General features: G+C 39.2%; 1 protein-coding gene across 1 annotated transcript in view; it reads left to right on the top strand.

Moving 5' to 3' along the window:
* The window catches only part of LOC113833329 (methyltransferase-like protein 25), a gene marked incomplete at its 5' end in the record, with an annotated part of 73,319 nt that overhangs the window by 41,511 nt on the left and 12,201 nt on the right, over window positions 1-19,607 (top strand). The window contains 2 exon segments of the mRNA XM_035451377.1: window positions 3,341-3,414; window positions 15,740-15,833. Coding sequence (XP_035307268.1) covers window positions 3,341-3,414; window positions 15,740-15,833 — 168 coding nt within the window.

The raw sequence follows: 19,607 nt of genomic DNA, 5'->3' as shown, positions 1-19,607 counted from the left end.
TTTTTTCAAGGAACATTAATGTTAATTGTTTTTTTAAAATAATAATTGCAATAACAAGTATTACTTCCTCTAGGCCAGTTACTTTGATAAGTATTTTAGTGGTGGTGGCAGTTACTTTTTTTTTTTCTTCTTCCATGTATTAATTTTGCCTGTCTAAGGTGTCTCATGGTGGACAAAGTAAATGAAACAGGTAAAATATTTAAAGTGAATAGTAAATGTCAAATGTCAACCGTTGCCAGGCAGTGGTGGTACATGCCTTTAATCCCAGCACTCAGGAGGCAGAGGCAGAGGCAAAGGTAGGCGGATCTCTGTGGAGGTCAAGGCTAGCCTGGTCTATAGAGTGAGTTCCAGGATAGCCAGGGCTGTTACACAGAGGAACCCTGTCTCAAAAAACAGAACAACAACAAAAAAATTTAATTAGGCAAAGGGATCATAAAAAGGAGGAAGGGGAAGGGGGAGGGGGAGACCAACCTCCAGGGACAGGAGCAGGAGAGAGGGAAAAGGCAGAGAGGGAGAGGGAGAGGGAGACAGAGACAGACAGAGAGACAGGGAAAGAGAAGAGTGTGGGAGGTGGGCAGGGCCCTTTTAAAAGGGAACATGGTGAATGTGCACAGGTGGTGCTCTTAGGGCTGCAGCTGAGGACGTATCCTGTCAGAAGCCCAAGGGCTGGCCAGTACAGATGCCTGAGCACTAACAGAACTGTCTTCAACAATAATTATTACTATCTTAAAAATAATAGTTAAGTCCTTTTACAAAGTTGTGTCGAAACTTCTTGTCACTTGTGGTAATGAATACATAGAATTGTTAGTTATTTATGATTGTTATGCCCTGAGATGCAGGAGGCAGCTGTAAGATAACAAATTCTAGAATTTCAATCTCTATTTCTCACTAGATGTCCTTAACATCCATAGTGCATGCTTCTTTAATGGTTCCCTGGGGCCCTGGGAAAGTGAGAAGCCTTTATCATGTCGGTATCCACTAATGTGGCTGCTTTTTAAGTTTTCCAAGATTTGCCCATGCCTCCATTCAGTCTGAGGAGTTGGATATTTTTTTAACCTTACCTAAGTACATGATATGCAGCAGGAATTTAATGATATAGTCTAGCTCCCTAATGATTGCAGAACTGTGACTTGTAGCTTGTACCCTTTGCCATAGTCTGTATATCACATGCATAATCCATGCATCAGGGATACACTGTTTTTCCTGGTTTTAAAATACACTAAAAGTGTTAAGTGGCTTTATCACTCGCAAGAGAAGGAAAATCAATTCTCAGCCCCACCCAGTTTACTCCTAGAACAGTCAGGCATGGGCTGTGTGGGGAATAGGGTTGTCTTCTCCCTCCCTTCCTGCTGTATTCACCAGGATGGATCAGCCTAGTTATTCCAAGAATGAGCATTTAAAGGCACTTCATAATTCACATCCCTTTCTCTTAGGAAACAACCGCTAAGCTTTAATTTGCTAAGCGTAACTTGGGAATGATAATTGATTTTTGTCCCGTTTTTTTTTTTTTTTTGTAGGTTTACTGCCTTAAAACAAAGACAAAATTTTATTTAATGTTTGCTTCCTACTGAATTCAAACATATTTATTCCAGTTAAAAATACATTAAAAACAAATTAAGCTGGGAAGATAACTTTTATAACAGTTTATAAAGCGCTTGCTTGCAAGCCAGATAACCTGAATTCAAACCCCTTGTTAAAAAGTAGGTATGGCCAGGCATTGGTGGCACACGCCTTTAATCCCAGCACTCGGGTGGCAGAGGCAGGCGTATCTCTGTGAGTTCAAGGCCAGCCTGGTTTCCAGAGCGAGTGCCAGGACAGGCTCCAAAGCTACACAGAGAAACCCTGTCTCAAAAAACAAAACAAACAAACAAAAAAAGTAGGTATGACAGCCTGTACTTGTAATCCCAGCCCTGGCATGGCAGAGACAGCCCTGGCACTTGCCAACTAGCCAGCCCAGTCTACTTAGTGAGCTCTAAACTGGCAAGAGACCGTGTTTGGACAGAAAGATAGACATGGGCCGTTCCTATGGAGAAACACCCCAGCTTTCCCGCTGCATGTACGCACACAGATTTACACAAGAACACAATATGCATCCAGAGAAAATAAATTAAAATTCAATCTGTCACTTCATAGGAGAGCAGAATTTGAAAAGACTAAGTCAGTAAAATATTCATCCTACTGAAATCTATCCTTAAAACTGGACCAGGCATTGGGCAGTTAATTTTATCTTATTTGCCATCTCAAAAGCATATATATATATATATATATATATATATACATATATATATATCTTTTTATTTTATTTTTAGATAATTTATTTAACTTTTTATTTTATGTGCATTAGTGTGAAGGTATTAGATCCCCTGGAACTGGACAGTTGTGAGCTGCCATGTGGGTGCTGGGAATTGAACTCAGGTCCTTAGGAAGAGCAATCAGTGCTCTGAGCCATCTCTCCAGGCCCATATATATCTCTTTTTAAAATAATTATTTTGCATGAATGCTGGCTTGTTGCTAGGATTATTTTTACTTTATTTCTGAACTGTCAGAATCATGAACTCTCTTGAGGTAAAGTGACATTTTGGTGGCTTTTGTAGTTTTTTAAGTTCAGTTTCCAGTACCCATATTAGACCGATCATAACCTCCTATAACTCTAGCTCCAGGGTTTTCAACACCTCTGAGCCTCTGTGGTCACGTGCACACATGCCTGAATGCAGACACACACATGCATATAATTTAAAAAATAAAATAAAACGTGGGGAAAAATACTTGGACCATTCATGAGACACTTCTATTTTTCTCTGCAAAGCAGTGTCTTCAGTTTCCTTTGTCCTTTTTAACTCTATTCTTCAACTCTGTGGTGTTGTGATCTTTCATGCTTTGGACATATTATTTAAAACATAGGTACTGTCTTTCACAGTGTGAATCCTGGGTTTTATCTCTAGTTCATTCCCATTGGGAAAGGGCCTCACAATGTTCTCTTTCACACATGTCCTTCCTGACTCTGCTGGACTTCATAGATGATATGGATGGACTTTATATATACCCTCTTAGCTGATAAGTAATCTATTTGGAGCAACAGCTTATTTTTATTGATTATTGCTTTTATTCCCCATCTACTGATTATTCCTCTTATGGTTTCTCGTTTTAGAATTACTTTCTCAGTGAGAGTTAGTCTCAGGGTAATCCTTTAATTTACAGTGGAAAAACTATAAAAATCCTACTCTTTAACAACAAAGTCAAGTTATAACATTTATGAGTTCCCAAGTCTTTAGTATTAATTTTGTTTCTGGATTTCATTTATTTATTATTCTTATATACATATCTACATGTTTTTTTTCAGCTTCCCACCAAATCACTCTTCTGCCATGCTGTTCTTCAGAATATCATTAAAGATTATTATGGAAACACCAAATGGTATGGGAATTTTACTTTGTAACTATGCTGGGACCCAGAGGTAGATAGTTTTCCTAGGACATGAAATACCTTTACTTCAATAGCAAGCAACCAAATAATGAACAGATAAATAACTGTGTTATATTGTTAGATAAGTGAATTTTTAATATTTGGGTAAATTTATGAAGGACAAATTATAATTAGTTGTTGTTCATGTATGTTTTGAAAAAACTTTTTTTTCCGAGAGAACATGGCATTTATTAATAATAACTCAAGGATAATCAGTGTGGCCAAGGATTGGCCCAAACAAAGAGAAACAGGGATGTCCTTAACTTTGGTACATTTCATCAACTGTAGCATTGGAATAATAGTGCAGTCTGGTGGTTTTCTGGAAACAGAAAATGTGACCGTGAAAGTAAAGCTAGTGTGTGGCAGTCAGTTGGAAGTGAGTCAGTGGTGGTCCCTTCATTAATAAAAGCACCTTGCTAACTCTGGGAGCCCATCTCACATGGAGGGAGACTCCCTGAGCCTAGACACAAGGGGGTTGGCCTAGGCCCTATCCCAAAGAATATGACAGACTTTGCAGACCCCCTTTGGAAGGCCTCACGCTCTCTGGGGAGCAGAAAGGGTATGGGATAGGTAGGGTATTAGTTGAGGGGGCAGGAGAGGAGAGGAGAGAGAGGGACCTGGGATTAACATGTAAAATAATCTTCTTTCTAATTAAAATAAGCAAAAAACTTATATATATATATCCATACATACATACACACACACACACACACACACACACACACACACACACACACACACACACATATATATATATATATATGACCTGGTGTTAAAAAAAAAGCACCTTGCTAATACTCCACTTTGTTCTGTTAAAGGGATTGGATAATCCTTCCAGTGAAGCATTGTAACTAAAGCCAAAATTTCCATCTCCCTCGACTCTGACATACATTGACACTCAGATATGGCATGAGGGTCCATCGGAAACCCAAGAAATGCATGTTTTTACTGGGCTCAAACTGGGTCTCCAAATAGAGACTTCTGAATGCAAACACCTAGGTTTACAAGTCTCCACTGAGTAGATTGTAAATTGGATAAGGCATCTTGGGACATGTAATGGAACAGCAGAGCAGAAATATTCAGTGAGGAAAACTGGGAGTTGGGGTTTGGTGAGTATTCCTTCTCAGTGTTGGGAAGAGTATACAGTGAATTTTCAGCATATGCAACCCTCCTTCCCTAACCCTTCCCAGATCTAGCTTCCTTCCATCCACACCCAGCTTTTTTGCCTTTTTATCCCCCCACCCATCCAATAAGGTTAATTTGTGCTGCCCAAATATTCTTGGATGTGTGTCCTTCTACTGGAGTGTGTTTGACTTATCAGGCAGGGACTACACCAACTAACCCTTCCTTTCCAAGACCTTCTGAAGTGCTAATAGCTCCTCAGTTAGTGGAACTTTATGCTCACCTCCCCTCTCTGTGATTTGGTCTGGCTTGGGCTTGCATGGCCTTGTTCATATTGTCACAACTGCTGTGAGGTCACATGTGCAGCTGCACTGATGTATCCAGAAGACACAGTTTTCTTGGAGTCATCTACTCAATGGCTCTTAGACTCCTTTTACCCCTCTTCAGCATGGTAGGGTCCTGTCAGTTAAGGCTGGATAAATAACTGGCACTCTAATGTCCCTTGTTAAGAAGTACCCTATCACTAACAACTTAGTCTTACAGAAACCACATGAGAAACATGACTTCCTCCTACCAAACTATCCAGCACTGATGGGTTGCACCAAAGGCAGTATAATAATTAGAATTTGCACCATTTCTCAACAGTTATAGCTACTCCACCGTCCTTATTTTTTGCTGTATTTGGGAATGAACCCTAGCATGCTAGACAAACATTTTACAACTGAACTGCATCATTCCTGCCTCCCCCATTTGATTCTACTCTGTGATAAGAAGCATACTCACCTATATAAGAAATAGGTACTTTTTTTCTGTTGTAATTATGAGTTATCCAAGTTTTATCTTAATTTTTTTTCAGTCTGACCACATAGTAAAATGAAAACCCAGATTTTTGAAACTTTCTCACAGAATTACAGCAGATCTTTTAATCTGTAATATGTGGTCAAGCTAAAATTAAAAGCACTATGTATTTTAATCTGAAATGAATGTAAAGATTTTACAAAGTGGGTCTCTTAAATAATGTTTGAAGTCTTCGATGTGTATTAGCATGGAAAAGGTACAAGATTGTGGTTCTTTCATGATTGTTGGGGAAACTGAGCATCTGTACATGTCTGTTCTTTTTTTGGTTGTTTTTATTTATTTAGTGTACATCTACTTCATCGTGTCCTTGAAATCCATATAGCTGTGTGCCTGCTGCCATGCTCTTATGGTTGTAGTTTTGGAAAAGCAAGTGGGTGGTGTTGGGTTGCGTTGAGTAGAATTTTAATTAGATCTAGTGTGTTCCTTTTTATTAAAAGACAATACAATTCCTCTTTAGCATGCTGGCCATGCTTTATTCTCACAGAGGACTCTCTTTTAATCTGCCCTTAATTTCAAGTCATTTTTCGTTCAGACAATCATTGCATTTTTCTAACTTGTTGAAATGTTTGATAATTTTCCACTTTTATAAACCTAAACTAAGAGATACTCATTGTCTCTTTCAAGGCCACTTCTAATCTGTTACAAATATCCTGTCACTAAGATCATTCTTTGCTCTCTGAGCAGCTGCCCATGCACCCTGGCTGCACTAGATTATTGCATTCCTGTGAAGCTATTTTTGTGCCTCCTGTGCTTTTTGGAACCCTTTTATCTACCAGCTATATTCTATTCCCCATTACTTCCACCACTTAACCCCTAGAGCATGCAGCAGATGAAATCGTTTGTGTCCTTGAAATTCCACACTGTAGTTAGCATGTCTTCTCACCTCTTCTTCCTTCTGTAGTACTTAAGTTGTAATCAATAGCTTTTAATGATATTCTTAGTAAAATGACATTTCCTTCTACTCCTCAACCACTTTAAGAATTCCTAAATGGCCACACCTGTAAAATGAAAAGCCTGGACCACATTTTTCTTGTTGATCATCTCCCAACTCGATTGTGGTCTTATATGTTTCCTTCCCTTTACAACAACAACAGTAATAATAATAACAACAACAATAAACTAAAGTACTGCTATTATTTTTGTATTTCCCTTGAATATATTCTGCTCTCTTTTACTTACCCCACTTGAGCAGACTACCCATTTCAGAAATCTAAATATCCCCAGGTTGCTAAATACCACAGTCACTTCTCAAGCCCCATCTTTCTTTGCCTGTCATCTATGTTGTCCATAGTCTATTCTGTGTTGAATCGTACTATTTCCTATTCTTGTGAAACATTGATTCCCTTAATGTTTCTTGAAAATTCCAGAGACACTTGGGGCTTTGCATCTGATATCCCTGGCTGGAATTCTTCCCACAGACACTCTCCTGGCTCTCTTAGCACTTCCTCCGGTTCTTCACTCAGGGTCATCATTTGCAGATTATCTACTAGTCACCCTCACTCCTCACCACCTATTTTGCCTCCTCTCACGTCCCTCAAAAAATTTAAGAGAAGAAAGGAAAAAAGAACAGAAAAATGTAAAAGGAGAAATCTCATCATGGCAGCTGTAGTGTGACACAGTGAGTCACAGAGTAAACCCTCTTGTCCGTATGTCTTTACTTGCAAGTGTTCATTGCAGAGTCATTGGTCTGGTTCAAGACCTCTGGTTTCTGCTACACTGTCAATGCTGGGCCCTCACTGGAGATCCTTTTGTTGCTGTGTGTCATGGAGATCCTGCAGCTTTAGGTCTGCAGGACCAGCCCCTTCACATGCTCCCACAGATCATGGATGGGGTGGATACTGTGGTGGGCCACCTCATAACCCTGGTTCTGAGCCTGGGTTGTTTCAGGGTTGGTCAGCCCACCAGCTCTTCCAGAGCTCTCCAGCATTGCCCAGCTAGCTCACCTCTTGCAGTGATGACCAAGGGTGAGTCCAGTTCTGCTCTCATGCCCTCAAGGTCCGCACTCCCAACACTTGGACCATCAGGGCTTGTTACTGTGTTGCCCTGGTGGGGTGCAGGGCCCACTTTCCCAAGTGCTACAGGTGGTAAGGGGTCAGCTCCTCACCCTCCCATCACATGGCAGATGAGGAGGGTGTGGCCAGCTATCCCACTCTGGAACCCTCTGGGCCATCTCACCCACACCTCCACCAACAGGGTCAACTTGACTGTGCTGCCCAGGTGAGGAGCAGGGCTTGCTTTCCCAAGGGCTGCAGCTGGTAATGGGGAGGATGTTTGTCACAGTCTGCAAGGGTTCAGGGGGACATCTCTTCCCTGCCCATTCTGCCACATGACAGAGTGGGGACAGCTGGCCCATGCTCACAACTTCGAGGTTGGCCCACCTACAAACAGGGTCAGCCTAGTTGTGCTGCCTAGATGAGATGCAGGGCTGTTCCCATTCTCCCTGAGTGTTGCAACTGGTAAAGTAGAAGGGGAGAGAATCTTTACCTAGCTCCCATCACTCCACAGAGGAGGGAGGTGGTACCACCTAAGTCCCCCTCATTCCCTCAGGGCTGGCTCACCTGCATCCCTGTCTAGAAGGTCAGAACTGTAGACAGGGGCACAGGGCTCCTTTTCCAGAGAGCTGCAGTTGGTGAGAGGTTGGTACAGGTCCTCCACTGCTGCAGGTGGCAAGGGGAGGGCATCTTACCCTCACCCAGGCCACCACATGGCATACAAGAATGGCAAGACCCACTCTTCCATTCTCTTCCCCCCCCCCCAGATGGAAAGGGGAGGAGGGGGATGGGGAGGGAGACAAAGGAAAGGACAGGAGAGGAGGGAAGAGGGTATAAAATCCTACCCACTTTCCCTTTCTCATACCCTCAGGGCCAGCTCGACCATGCCCCTGTACACAGGATTAGCACTACTATGCTACCCAGGTGAAGTGTAGGACCCTCTGTCCTGAGTGCCATAGCCAATGAGGGGCAAGACCAGTTCTCCCTAGTGTTGCAGGCAGTGAGGGAGCAGGCAACTCCACACAGCCATATCCTCTCTGCCTCTGGTGGTATCAGGAGCCATGGATATCAACACAGACCAGGCTGCATCAGGGCCATGAACCCAGGCATGGGCCCAATGGAAGTCCAGGCCCAGACATCACCATGGCCCTGGGTGGCAATCAAGCCACCCACCTCATGCCACTTCTCACCTCTTTTGTCTCTTCAAACATGCCTTTGTCCAGGGCACATGAATCATCCTGTCTCCCATACCACACCATACTTTTGCTCACCCCTAGCAGTGCCCGTCTGCCTGGAGCTGCATGGTACCAGCTGGGTCAGTGATTTCTCCTCAGAGCCCGGGGTGGACTACTCCAGGCCTGTGTGGGGGTCTTCTTCTCCTACTTAGAGTATCTGCAGGACCATGCTCCCTCATCACAAAGAGATCAAATAGTGCCCACCTGCCACCTCTGACTCCAGGCACGCTCCTGGTTGGTGCCCAAGTGTTGCTGGAGTCCTCTCGACTAGAAAGCCCTGGCTGCATTCAGTTGAGTTCTGCCTGCCCCAGTCACATGGCGTAGGTGAAGGTGTTGCTGGAGTCCTCTCCAGGTCCTGGACTAGGAAGCTCCGAGAATATTTCTAAAAGCTTTTGGAAAGGGATAAATCAGACTTTGATCAGTGTATATTGATGTTCTCCAGATAGTTGTTGCAGAGTGGTACTGTGAAAGCACTTTGATAGAGAAGAGTTCTCAATGTGAGGGAATGAGTCATCTGCTGTTGCCCTGCCTAGATTCCGACTGCACACTCGTATCTTAAAGACTGGGTAATTGGTTCAGAGACAGCAGAGTCACCATCAAAAGTAAAAGAATTTTGGGGTGGCTGATGGAAGAAGATTGCTGTTTCATTACTAGTTTGGGCAACTTTGTGGGACTCTTGTCTCGAAAATATGAAGATAAAGAAAAAAAGATCATAAGCACAAGAGTTCTATGCCTCAGGCACTGATCTGTTGTGTGTTGTTTTACTGTTTTGGCTCTTGAGTCTTTTTGAGGGGCCCACCACCCAGCTCTCAAATAAATCACACATGGAAGCTTATTTTTAGGAATGCCCAGACTTAGCTTGGCTAGTTTCTTGCTAGCTTTTCTTAAATTATCCCATCTACCTTTTGCCTGTGGGCTTTTATCTATCTTACTTTTGTATATCTTACTGTGGCTGGATGAGTAGCTGGGTGGTTAGCACAGACACCCTCCTTTCCTGGTTGTCTTGTTCCTTCCCTTCATCCTCATTTCTCCTTCTTTTTATCCTCTCTGCCTGCCAGCCCCACCTATCCTGGCTCCTGCCTTCCTATTGGCCATTTAGCTCTTTATTAGGACCATCGTCTGTTTTAGACAGGGAAAGAATCACAGCTTCGCAGAGTTAAACAAATGCAGCAAAACAAAATAATATTCTACCACATTAATCCTGTTCCCAGTGTTATAGCTGTGAGATCTTGAGTGCTACTGAGCCCCCTGCCCCCATTCTCCTGACTGTAAATTGGGATGGATGACACTCACCTTAAATGGATACTTTGAAAGTTCAGTCACTGCTCTAATACATTTCTTTGTTGAAACCATCTCTCAAAATATATTCACACTCATTCTTTCAGTGTTTTATGAAACAAACTCATATTTTTGATTGTGAGCCTAGCCTTTTTTAATGGCTGAACCATCTCTCCAGCCTGATGCAAACTCTTTTTTTATTTAGAGAATACTTTATTAGTCTTTGTAATCAAACCCACATAGATAAGAACTTACATATTTAATATAGTGCGTCACCCCTGTACAAATGGAAAAAAATTAAGCTCAACATTTCTAGACCAATATGGCTGTTAATTTCTGTACAATGCCAACTCAACACAGTAAACTGGGATACTTTTTTCCAAAGTTGACAGCACATCTAAAGTCCGAAGCAAACTCTTACACACACCCACACCCACACCCACACCCACCCCCCCACACACACAAGAAAAGAATTATTCTGTCCCTCCATTGGTATTTAAGTTGGTATTTTCCTATCAAAAATCCAAAGGAACTGACAACAACAACAAAAATTAAAGTTCTTGTGATTTCTTTTAATGTTACAATCCCTTGTGAACAACAAGTGAGTTACTAAGTAAGATTCTTATTAAATGGAACTGATTACATTAATATTTTCTGTTAGCTGTAGTAAATACAGACATGTTTTAAATCTTGGAAATTTTGTTCAATACCTTTTCATTGGTCTGACTGGTCTTTGCTGTTGTTTATACTTTTATGTATGACAAAAATCCATGTCTAGAAGCATGTAAGTATTTTTGACAGTTTCTTCTGGATATTATTTGCCTGTATATCTCAAAATACATTTGTAAAATATTTTGTGATACTTTAAATGATATACCATACAAGTATTACTTCTCTTCATGCAATTCAAATACTCATTAGGAATCAGCTCTTCTCTATCTTTTGTTCATGTGACATACTATATTGTAAATAATTTGGCGATTTTGGGGATAATGGGTTTGAGGAGAGGGTTGTATTTTTTTATTGCTGTTTGCTTGCTTTATTGAGTTTTTCTTTTTCAGAGGTAAAAATTGAATGTGTGTGTGTGTGTGTGTGTGTGTGTGTCTCGGTGTTGATGGATATGCCTGTCTTGTGAGCACAAATTCATACAGGTGCATACGAAGGCCAGGGGTTAACATCTGGTCTTTCCTTGATCACTTTTGAGACAGGTTCTTTCACTAAACCTGAAGTTCATGATTTGTTTAGGCTGGTGGTCCGTGAACTTCAGGGATCTGCCTGACTCCACCTCTCCAGCTCCCAGGTTTGGGGTTAGAGACACAAGCTGCTATGCTTAGGTAGATCACTCAGGTCTAGGAACACCGATTCTCATGCTTAAACATCAGACACTTTGCCAAGCCATCTATAAAATCCCTTGAACATTTTCTGTTTCACAGCATGATTATTTATAAAAAACTGTTATATTTGTGTTTTTGTTTATTTGATTCAAAATTTGAGGGGTGCTATGCGTGTGCCATGGCACATGTGTGGAGGTCAGAGGAAGAAGTCTTTGAGGTAGGATCTTAAGGGAGTTTGGGCTTTCAAGGACAAGGCTTGAAAATTGAATGAATGTTCCAAGACTAGTGTTTATAGTTAAAAGAAAGTGTGCTCCAAAAGCTGTTAAAATGCTAGTGTTACCAGGGAGACAGTGTCATAACACAATGTTGGAGAGCAGATGAGAACCACATAACAGACTTATTCACTCAGTGAAGGGTTCACATCTCACTCCCAAGATTCAAGATTCATGAGACACTCTTAAAGAATTTAAAAAGCAAGAGTGACCCAACCAATCACCTTTCTTGTTGTATTTGGCTTAGAGTTTCTTCCTGTTATTACTAAAGATAAATAATACTACAGATAAATAAAATATTTCAAATATCCTATGCAACAAATTGTTATATAATGTACTAAAAGTAGATGTAACAATAACAATGCTGTCATATTTTGGAACAAGAAAAGTATACTCTAAAAAGGAAAAGTAAGACATGAGCAGATCAAAATTGAAAATGTTTCTCTTATTTTTAAGCAGCCAAAATATAAACCCAGGAATCAAACCAGTGCACCAACACTTACATCCTGGCAACCTGTAGTGGCATCAAATTCTGGTTCTTTGAGTGTTGCTTAAGAACTTCTTCCTAGTAGAGGAACTATTGGCACTTGATAGTTACTGAGAGAGAGAGTTAGCTTCCTTTTAGATGCTAGCCCCTGGTAAGTTGACTTCATGCCAGTGGAAGCCCACGTATTCAAGAATATATGGGAAGCACAAATTGAACTTAATGGGTTAAAAAAAATGGACACAAAAGTTGGGTGGGTGGTGAAGGCTCTGAGAGGAGTTGGGGGAGGGATGAATATGATCAAAACATGTATGAAATTCCTAAAGAGAATATTAAATAAGAATTTTAAAAGAATAACAGAGGACATGAATAAATATTGATTATAAAATGTTAATAAAATATCTTCATAAAAAGGTTTTTAAAAATTCCAGCAGCTTAGGAGATGGTGCAGTGTATAAAATAATGCTTCCTGCACAAGCCTCAGGACCTGAGTTTGGATCTCATGCACTCAAATAAAACCACACCTATAAGGAAAACCAGCACAAGCCCAGAGCAGAGTGGCAAAACAGGAGAGCCTTGAAGCTTGCCGGTCAGTCAGTCTAGCAAAAATGCTGAGCTCCAGGTCAGTGAGAGATCCTGTCTGAAAAAATAAGGTGGAAAGGAATATATATATATATATATATATATATATATATATATATATATATAGTCACCCAATGCCTTAACAACATATACACACAAACATATAAATGCACATGTGCACACACACTTACATAGACCACATACACAAACAAATGGAAAGTATGAATTCAGGAGTGGCTTTTCTTTTTAATGGAGCCAGAGGGATAGCTCACTTGGTAAAGGTGCTTGCTCCTAACCTTGATGACCTGAGTTCAATACTAGGACCCATTGTCCTCCACATAGGTACCATGGCACTGCCATGCTCATACACACAAGATAAATATAGTTTTAAAATAAAGAGATAGGATATATAGAAACAACTAACATCATATCTCTTGTTCTAAACACCTTACTAGTATTATCCATGGAAATCATTATAGTGTCTCAAAAAAAGTACTATTGATATCATTATGAAGCTAGTAGGTTGTAGAACTACCTAACTGAAAGCTACATTTATCTATGGTGCTTACTTTCTCTGTTGAGGAATTCCATAAGGTAACAGTGAGTGGGATAGAATAAACAGAATGCTTACATCAAGGGAAAACGTTAAGGGCTTTTCCCTTTGGGGATAGGAAGAATGCCCTACAAGAATTCTTGAAGTGAAAATCAAGAAATGACATTAAATGGAATCTTTTCTGACTATCTAATCAGTTCAGTGTTCTGTGATTTCTATTCTGTACCTATCTACTATATCAATACTTTATACATAAGATGTGTAACAATTTATAGAAACTCAGAATGGCACCGAACACCATAAAAGTTTTTTTTCTGCTTCCTCAAAGTACACCTATTTTCATTCAAGACAGTGGTAAAATAACAAATTGGATGCAAAGATAAAAAGGGAGATAGAAATTCAGAATAAGTAGATTGTTAACTACTTTCCCCAAAAGAGTATGTACATGTGAGCTTTACCATGTGAATGACTAGTACAACTAAGAGTGAGGAACCTTCTCACCTATTCAGAAGTGATGACATGAGTAGATAAAACAAGGCAAAAGTGTGGTAGAAGATCTAAACCAGGAGGCAAACATTTAAGGAAAGAGAACTAAAGTCTAGAATGCACTGAATGGTGTGTGAGAAGGTGGGAACTGTTAGAGGTGTGGGTCCTGGTGGGATAGCTAAGGATTCTCTAGTTTCTCATACAACAGTTTATTCGTAGCTTATAGGGCAGTGAAGTAATAAAATGGTTCTAAAAATGTTACTTCTAAAAACATATGTAATGAAGAAAGGTTTTAAGGCTGGGCATAGAACAGTGGTAGTATGATGGGGGGAAGAGGAATAATGGGGCAGGAAGAATCAAATGGGGTGGGAGATGGAAGAGAAGAGAGTATAACTTATTCAGCTATGAACTCATAGGGCTGTGGTAACAACTTTCCTGGCAAAATATGTCCACTGATGTGATAGTGACACAGATGTTATGAGATTAACCAACAACATTCTGGCTGGATTTAAAGCCACCACAACAAAATGTAATGTATGCCAAGTATTGTTAACTGGTCCAAATCCCATAACTGGCTAGTTCATGGGCCCAAGGGGACAACCCAGTACTAATATTCTAATCCTAATATAGCTATAAAATATCCTCTATGTTCTAATCTTTATGCCCATAGATTAGTACATCTCTCAACCCTCATCAGAGATGCTGCTTTTTGGAGAAGATGGTGGTTAATATGGAGATAAACAGCTGATCATCCTGCAAACAATAAGAGGCTGTGGGGTACTTAGCTCTAAATGAGACATCTGTATCATACCTCCTCACCCTCAGGCTCAGGAATCATTTCAGAAGAGAGGGTGAAAAATTGTAAAAGTCAGGGGTAGTGAACTTCTGTAGTAAAGCTGTATTTGACAGACATTAGAGGGTCATTGAACACATAAAGCTGTGACTGCATGCATAATAATAACATCAAGCTAGCCAAATTACTAACATGAATGAGAAGGAGGGTCATGGAATCTCACTCTTGGTTCAAGAGTTATTAGCAATTGATGGAGGCTGAGGAGGATATCAGATTTTATAAGACCCCTGAGAGGCTAACCATGATCCAGTAGATGGTCCTATATATACCCATGCACGAACACACAGCACTTAGGGGACTTGTTTCCTCAAAACAGCACATGGAGTAGGGAGGGAAAGGTGATGGGGGTTAAAGGGGTAGGGGAAGGAATTAAGAAATGGGGGTGAATTTGACCAAAGTATCATATGCATGGATGCATCTATAAAATTCTCAAACAGTAATGGAAAAAGACTTCAGGAAATATTTGGGATTACAGTTATATGACATAGTAAATAGAATTAAAGCTGCAGTCTCAAAGTGTAGCTGAAGGAATCTAAGATACATTGCAAAGGTAGAAGGATAGAATATAGTGTCTAATCATGGGTTTAATGTTCTATCCAGGGTGAATGAGGCTTAATTTACCACTTTGAATAACATACAGATACTGATTTTTTATGCCTCGGATTTTTATATTATGCTAAAGTTGTAACCCAAGAGATGTGATAGTCAAGCATAGTATTATTTAAATTGAAAACTATGTCATGATGCTTTGTTAAATTATAATGCAAATCTGCAAGGCATAAATGATAGTCAGACCCCAGTTGGCTGTTACTGGTTGGTAGTTGTCATTGAATAGCTGCTGAAGTATTGCTCCTGTTAGAACACGTTGCAATAAACTGTGCAATGTAATGTCATGCCAATAAAAGGAAAATGTGTTTTGAGCACAGTGGAAGCTTTTGAGGACCTATTTCTTGTTAAATGAGATTTTTAATAGTATAAATTTGAAATGTTTCTTACATAGTATTGTGTTCAGAATATTATCTTCCACTGCTGTTTTCCAAGAATCCTCCAAAGCAGATCCTGAATATAATGTCACTTACAAATGTCACAAAAGTATTGCTTCATTTTCATCACATCTGGATTTTATGCTATATATATGAAAGGCATTTTAAAATAGTCCATGTCGAAATATAAAACCATCTATACTTTAAATTGAAAAAACTAAAAAGAGATTCACTTTTGTTTTGCAGTGATCGGCACGTTGGTAAAATTTATTCCAAATGTTCTTCTTTTCTGGATTATGTCAGAATGTCTCTAAAGAAGCTTGGATTAGATGAGGCCAAGGTCAGTGTATGGTTACCTTTTTATTTTCATAAAAACAAGAATTCTTGGTAGGGTAGTGGATTGAGGCAATACAAAATCATTTGCTTTCTGCCTTTCTCCCTCCTATAAAAACTCTAAATTATATTGAAATTAAGCTTCTGTTACCGTTTTTTGCAATTCACCTTTCCTGTCAAATCTATAGAAAGTTAATGATTGTGTATCACCAAAGCAACTCTTTCTCTGGGATTTTTACTTAAAAGAATGTTTAATTTCACTAAGTAAAATAAGGTTAAAAAGCAGAACACTATGAATGGAAATTATAGTTGAATAAGGAAGAAATGATTAATTTTTACATCATTTATTTGCAATTTTATGGCTAATTATAACTTTCAATATTAAATTTGGAATGCCTCTAACTGTGAACATTCTGGTAAGTTGGAACATCACAGTAGCTGTTAGCTAACATTGTTGATAACATCATTGAAAGTAAATAGTAGGCTAATTGACTCATAAAAACTCAATATAATTCAAGTTATACATTAACTAAAATATTAAACTGAACTACTGAATATGCCATGTTACAATGGCATATTAAATTGATTGTAAATTTAAAAATAATAATATATCTTTTAGTCTCTTTTCTGTGGTAAAATGCCCTAACAAAAGCTTTAGGAAAAAAAGATTAATTTCAGCTCACACCTCCAGGTTACATCTTTCAGTAATAGTGAGATCATGGTGGTAGGAGCTTGAGGAAGTTGGTCATATTATGTCTGTAATCAAAGGCAGAGAGCAACAAATATATCAGTTCACTTCTCCACTGTTCTATGGTTCAGCATCTCCTGCCTACCAAATAGTGCTATCCACAGTCAATGCATCTTTGCACCTGGTTTTTTTCAGTATAATCAATGACTTGCCCGGGACCACTGTGATGTAGATAGTCCTACACCAGAACTCTTCCCACATGATTCCAGATTATGTCCACTGATAATTAAAACTCACTATCACAGTATGAAATTATTCTTTTGAAAGAGAAAACTTACACAGACATTATATTGCATCCAAATTGAAGTGTATGATTGTCTACTGTACTGTTGTTATTTTGGTCTTATTTATTTCTTAAAGAACTAGACTAGTAGTAGTTTTGTTGCTTTATTCCCTATCAAATAGCTAGCTGTGAAAGCTGCACAATTTAGGAACAAATGAGAAGATACATGTCAAACTCATCCTATATTTATATGTAATTGCTGACTGCATGACACTACTTACTGCTTATCTCAGTTGGTATATTATTAGTAATGACATAGTTGATAGAATTCTTATAAATATTTTTACTTAAAAAATGAAGTCAGTTTTGTGTGGATGATTGAATTTGTTCACTGTGCCTTACTTAAACTGAAAATGTCCTATCCTTTCCAAAAATGAAACATAAAACATCCAGAAGGATTAATTTATCCTCTTTTCTTTGTCTTTGCAAGTTTATTATTATTAATAGTAACCACAATAAAAGTTATTTCCTACATCTGTTAATATTTAATTATTAGGATATTAATTATGGTTGACACTAAATAAACACGGTACGATAGATGCTATGCTAAGGATATCACATTGCCTTGTTTACTCTTCACAAAGCAGTTACAGTAGACAGCTGAAATCATAACTGGAGGGAAACAGGGGACTACATAGAGGAGCAAGCTCCAGAGTAGAAGTTTGGTAGTAAACAAGAACCACAGTAAGAAAACCTGGCAACCTACTAGAGGCTCAGTGTGGATAGTTGTGAGAATGAAACACTAGAGCTGTGCAAACAATTTTAAGGGGTTGTCACACTTTTGTGAATTTGCTTCTGAATGTAACCTAGTTCTGATGAATACTGGACAAAAAGCCCCTCATTCTCGTGACAAGGGAAGTGAAAGAATAACCATTTAAATAAGTCAGTATATTCTATTCATACCAAAACCTACTTTTAAAGACACCATATTTAATTAGAACCTGAATGCTAGAATTTTATCTACACTTAACTGAAGAGGGGAAAGGAAGTATTCAGCATTTGTCAATTCTGTCAATTCTGTCCCCCCAAGAGGGCATGAAAATACTAGGAAGTGCTGGTGAAGTTCATGGTCAAGAAACAGGTTCAATGGCAGACTAAGACCCAAGCATAAGAATAGAAAATCCTTCTTACCACCACACTACTAATGACACATTCATAACTACTTTTTACATAGTATATCACGTTTGAGTACCAAAAATTTATAAGCATATTGAAGATAATAAACAGTTTGAAGAGATGGAACTCGTCACAACCACATTGAGATATGACAAGGACAGTGGACATGTTAATCTGCAGTTGCAAATAGAGCAATATGCCAAATATTTGATTTAATAAACTGGATAGCACCCAAGACCAGATGGACAATGTAAGCAGAGATTTTGGACAGTCTAAGATAAAACTTTAAAAAGATTTTAGAAGTAGTTCAAAATACCCAGGCAGGAAGATTACAAAAGCCAGAGGTGGTGGATGCCTCCAAAGAAACAGTGTCTTAGAGACACAACAGGACTGATGCACATATAAACTCACATGGACTGTGACAGCACCTACAAGACCTGCCCAGGTTCAACCTAGAAAACTCCCCACACTGAGAAGGAGAAGTGGGCACCTCTAACCATGAAGGTATTTGCAATTGATACTGCTGGGAAAGGAAAAACCTCTATAGTGGGGTGTCAGCCACCCCTGCATCAGGCAGCGTGCTTAGGAGTAGCTGGCCAACACAAAACAGACTCCATGTTGTGTGTGTGTCTCTGTGTGGTCAGGGGGTTGGTAGATATTTTGTCTCATGTTTTAAAAAATAATGAGCAATTAAGATAATAAAACTAAGCAAAGTAGGGTATATAGACAATGTAGAGGAAATCATTTTCCTTGATAACAACAATGAACAAGTTGAATTTGAAATTAAGATGCATCAGCATTTACATGAGTGCCCTCCCCCAAAGTGAAATTATATAGATTTCCTAATAGAATCCAAACAAAATGCCTTTAAGATAAGCATAAACTGAGAAATAAAAAAGTAGAGAGATAGTCTATGTTCATGGATAGGAAGATTCACTATTCTCAAGAAGTCAGTACTTCCCAACTTGGATCTATGTTTCAGTACAGTCTGAGTTAGTATTTCAGGAAGTTATTTTTTGGATGTTGACAAGCTGTTCACACACACACACACACACACACACACACACACACACACACACACACACACACACACACAGAGGCAAAAGAAGCAAATGAGCTAACAATAGTATATGAAATCAAAGCTTAAGGATTGTTACTAGGTAACTAAGGTTTATTATAAAGAGGAGATATTTGCAGACTAATAGACAAATGGATCAAAGAACAGAATTGAGAGCCTGGAAATAGACCCACACAGATGCAACCAGGTGGCCTTTGGTGAAGTGTCAAAAACAGTACAGCAGAGCAAAGAATCTCTTTTTTTTCACCATGAAGTGTTCAAACAATAGGACACACACAAGTAGAAAAGTGAATCTAGAAACAAACTTTACATCTTTCCCAAACTCAAAGTGAATTACATATATTAATGTAAAATCCTAGACTATGATAATACTAGAAGATAGCAGGAGAATTTGTATGTTGATATAATGACTTTTCAGGTAGAGCAGCAAAAGCCAAAATTCATGAACCTTACCTAGACCCCATAAAAGGTGACTACTTATAATGGAGCCTAACGTAAAGGACAGCCCTGGACAACAATGCTGTATAGATGTAGATTCATCACTTACAGCAAATAC

The sequence above is a fragment of the Cricetulus griseus genome, assembly GCF_003668045.3.
Source record: "Cricetulus griseus strain 17A/GY chromosome 1 unlocalized genomic scaffold, alternate assembly CriGri-PICRH-1.0 chr1_0, whole genome shotgun sequence".
NCBI lineage: Eukaryota > Metazoa > Chordata > Mammalia > Rodentia > Cricetidae > Cricetulus > Cricetulus griseus.
The sequence above is the reverse complement of the archived record's forward strand: the minus strand, read 5'-3'. Positions and strand labels throughout refer to the sequence as shown.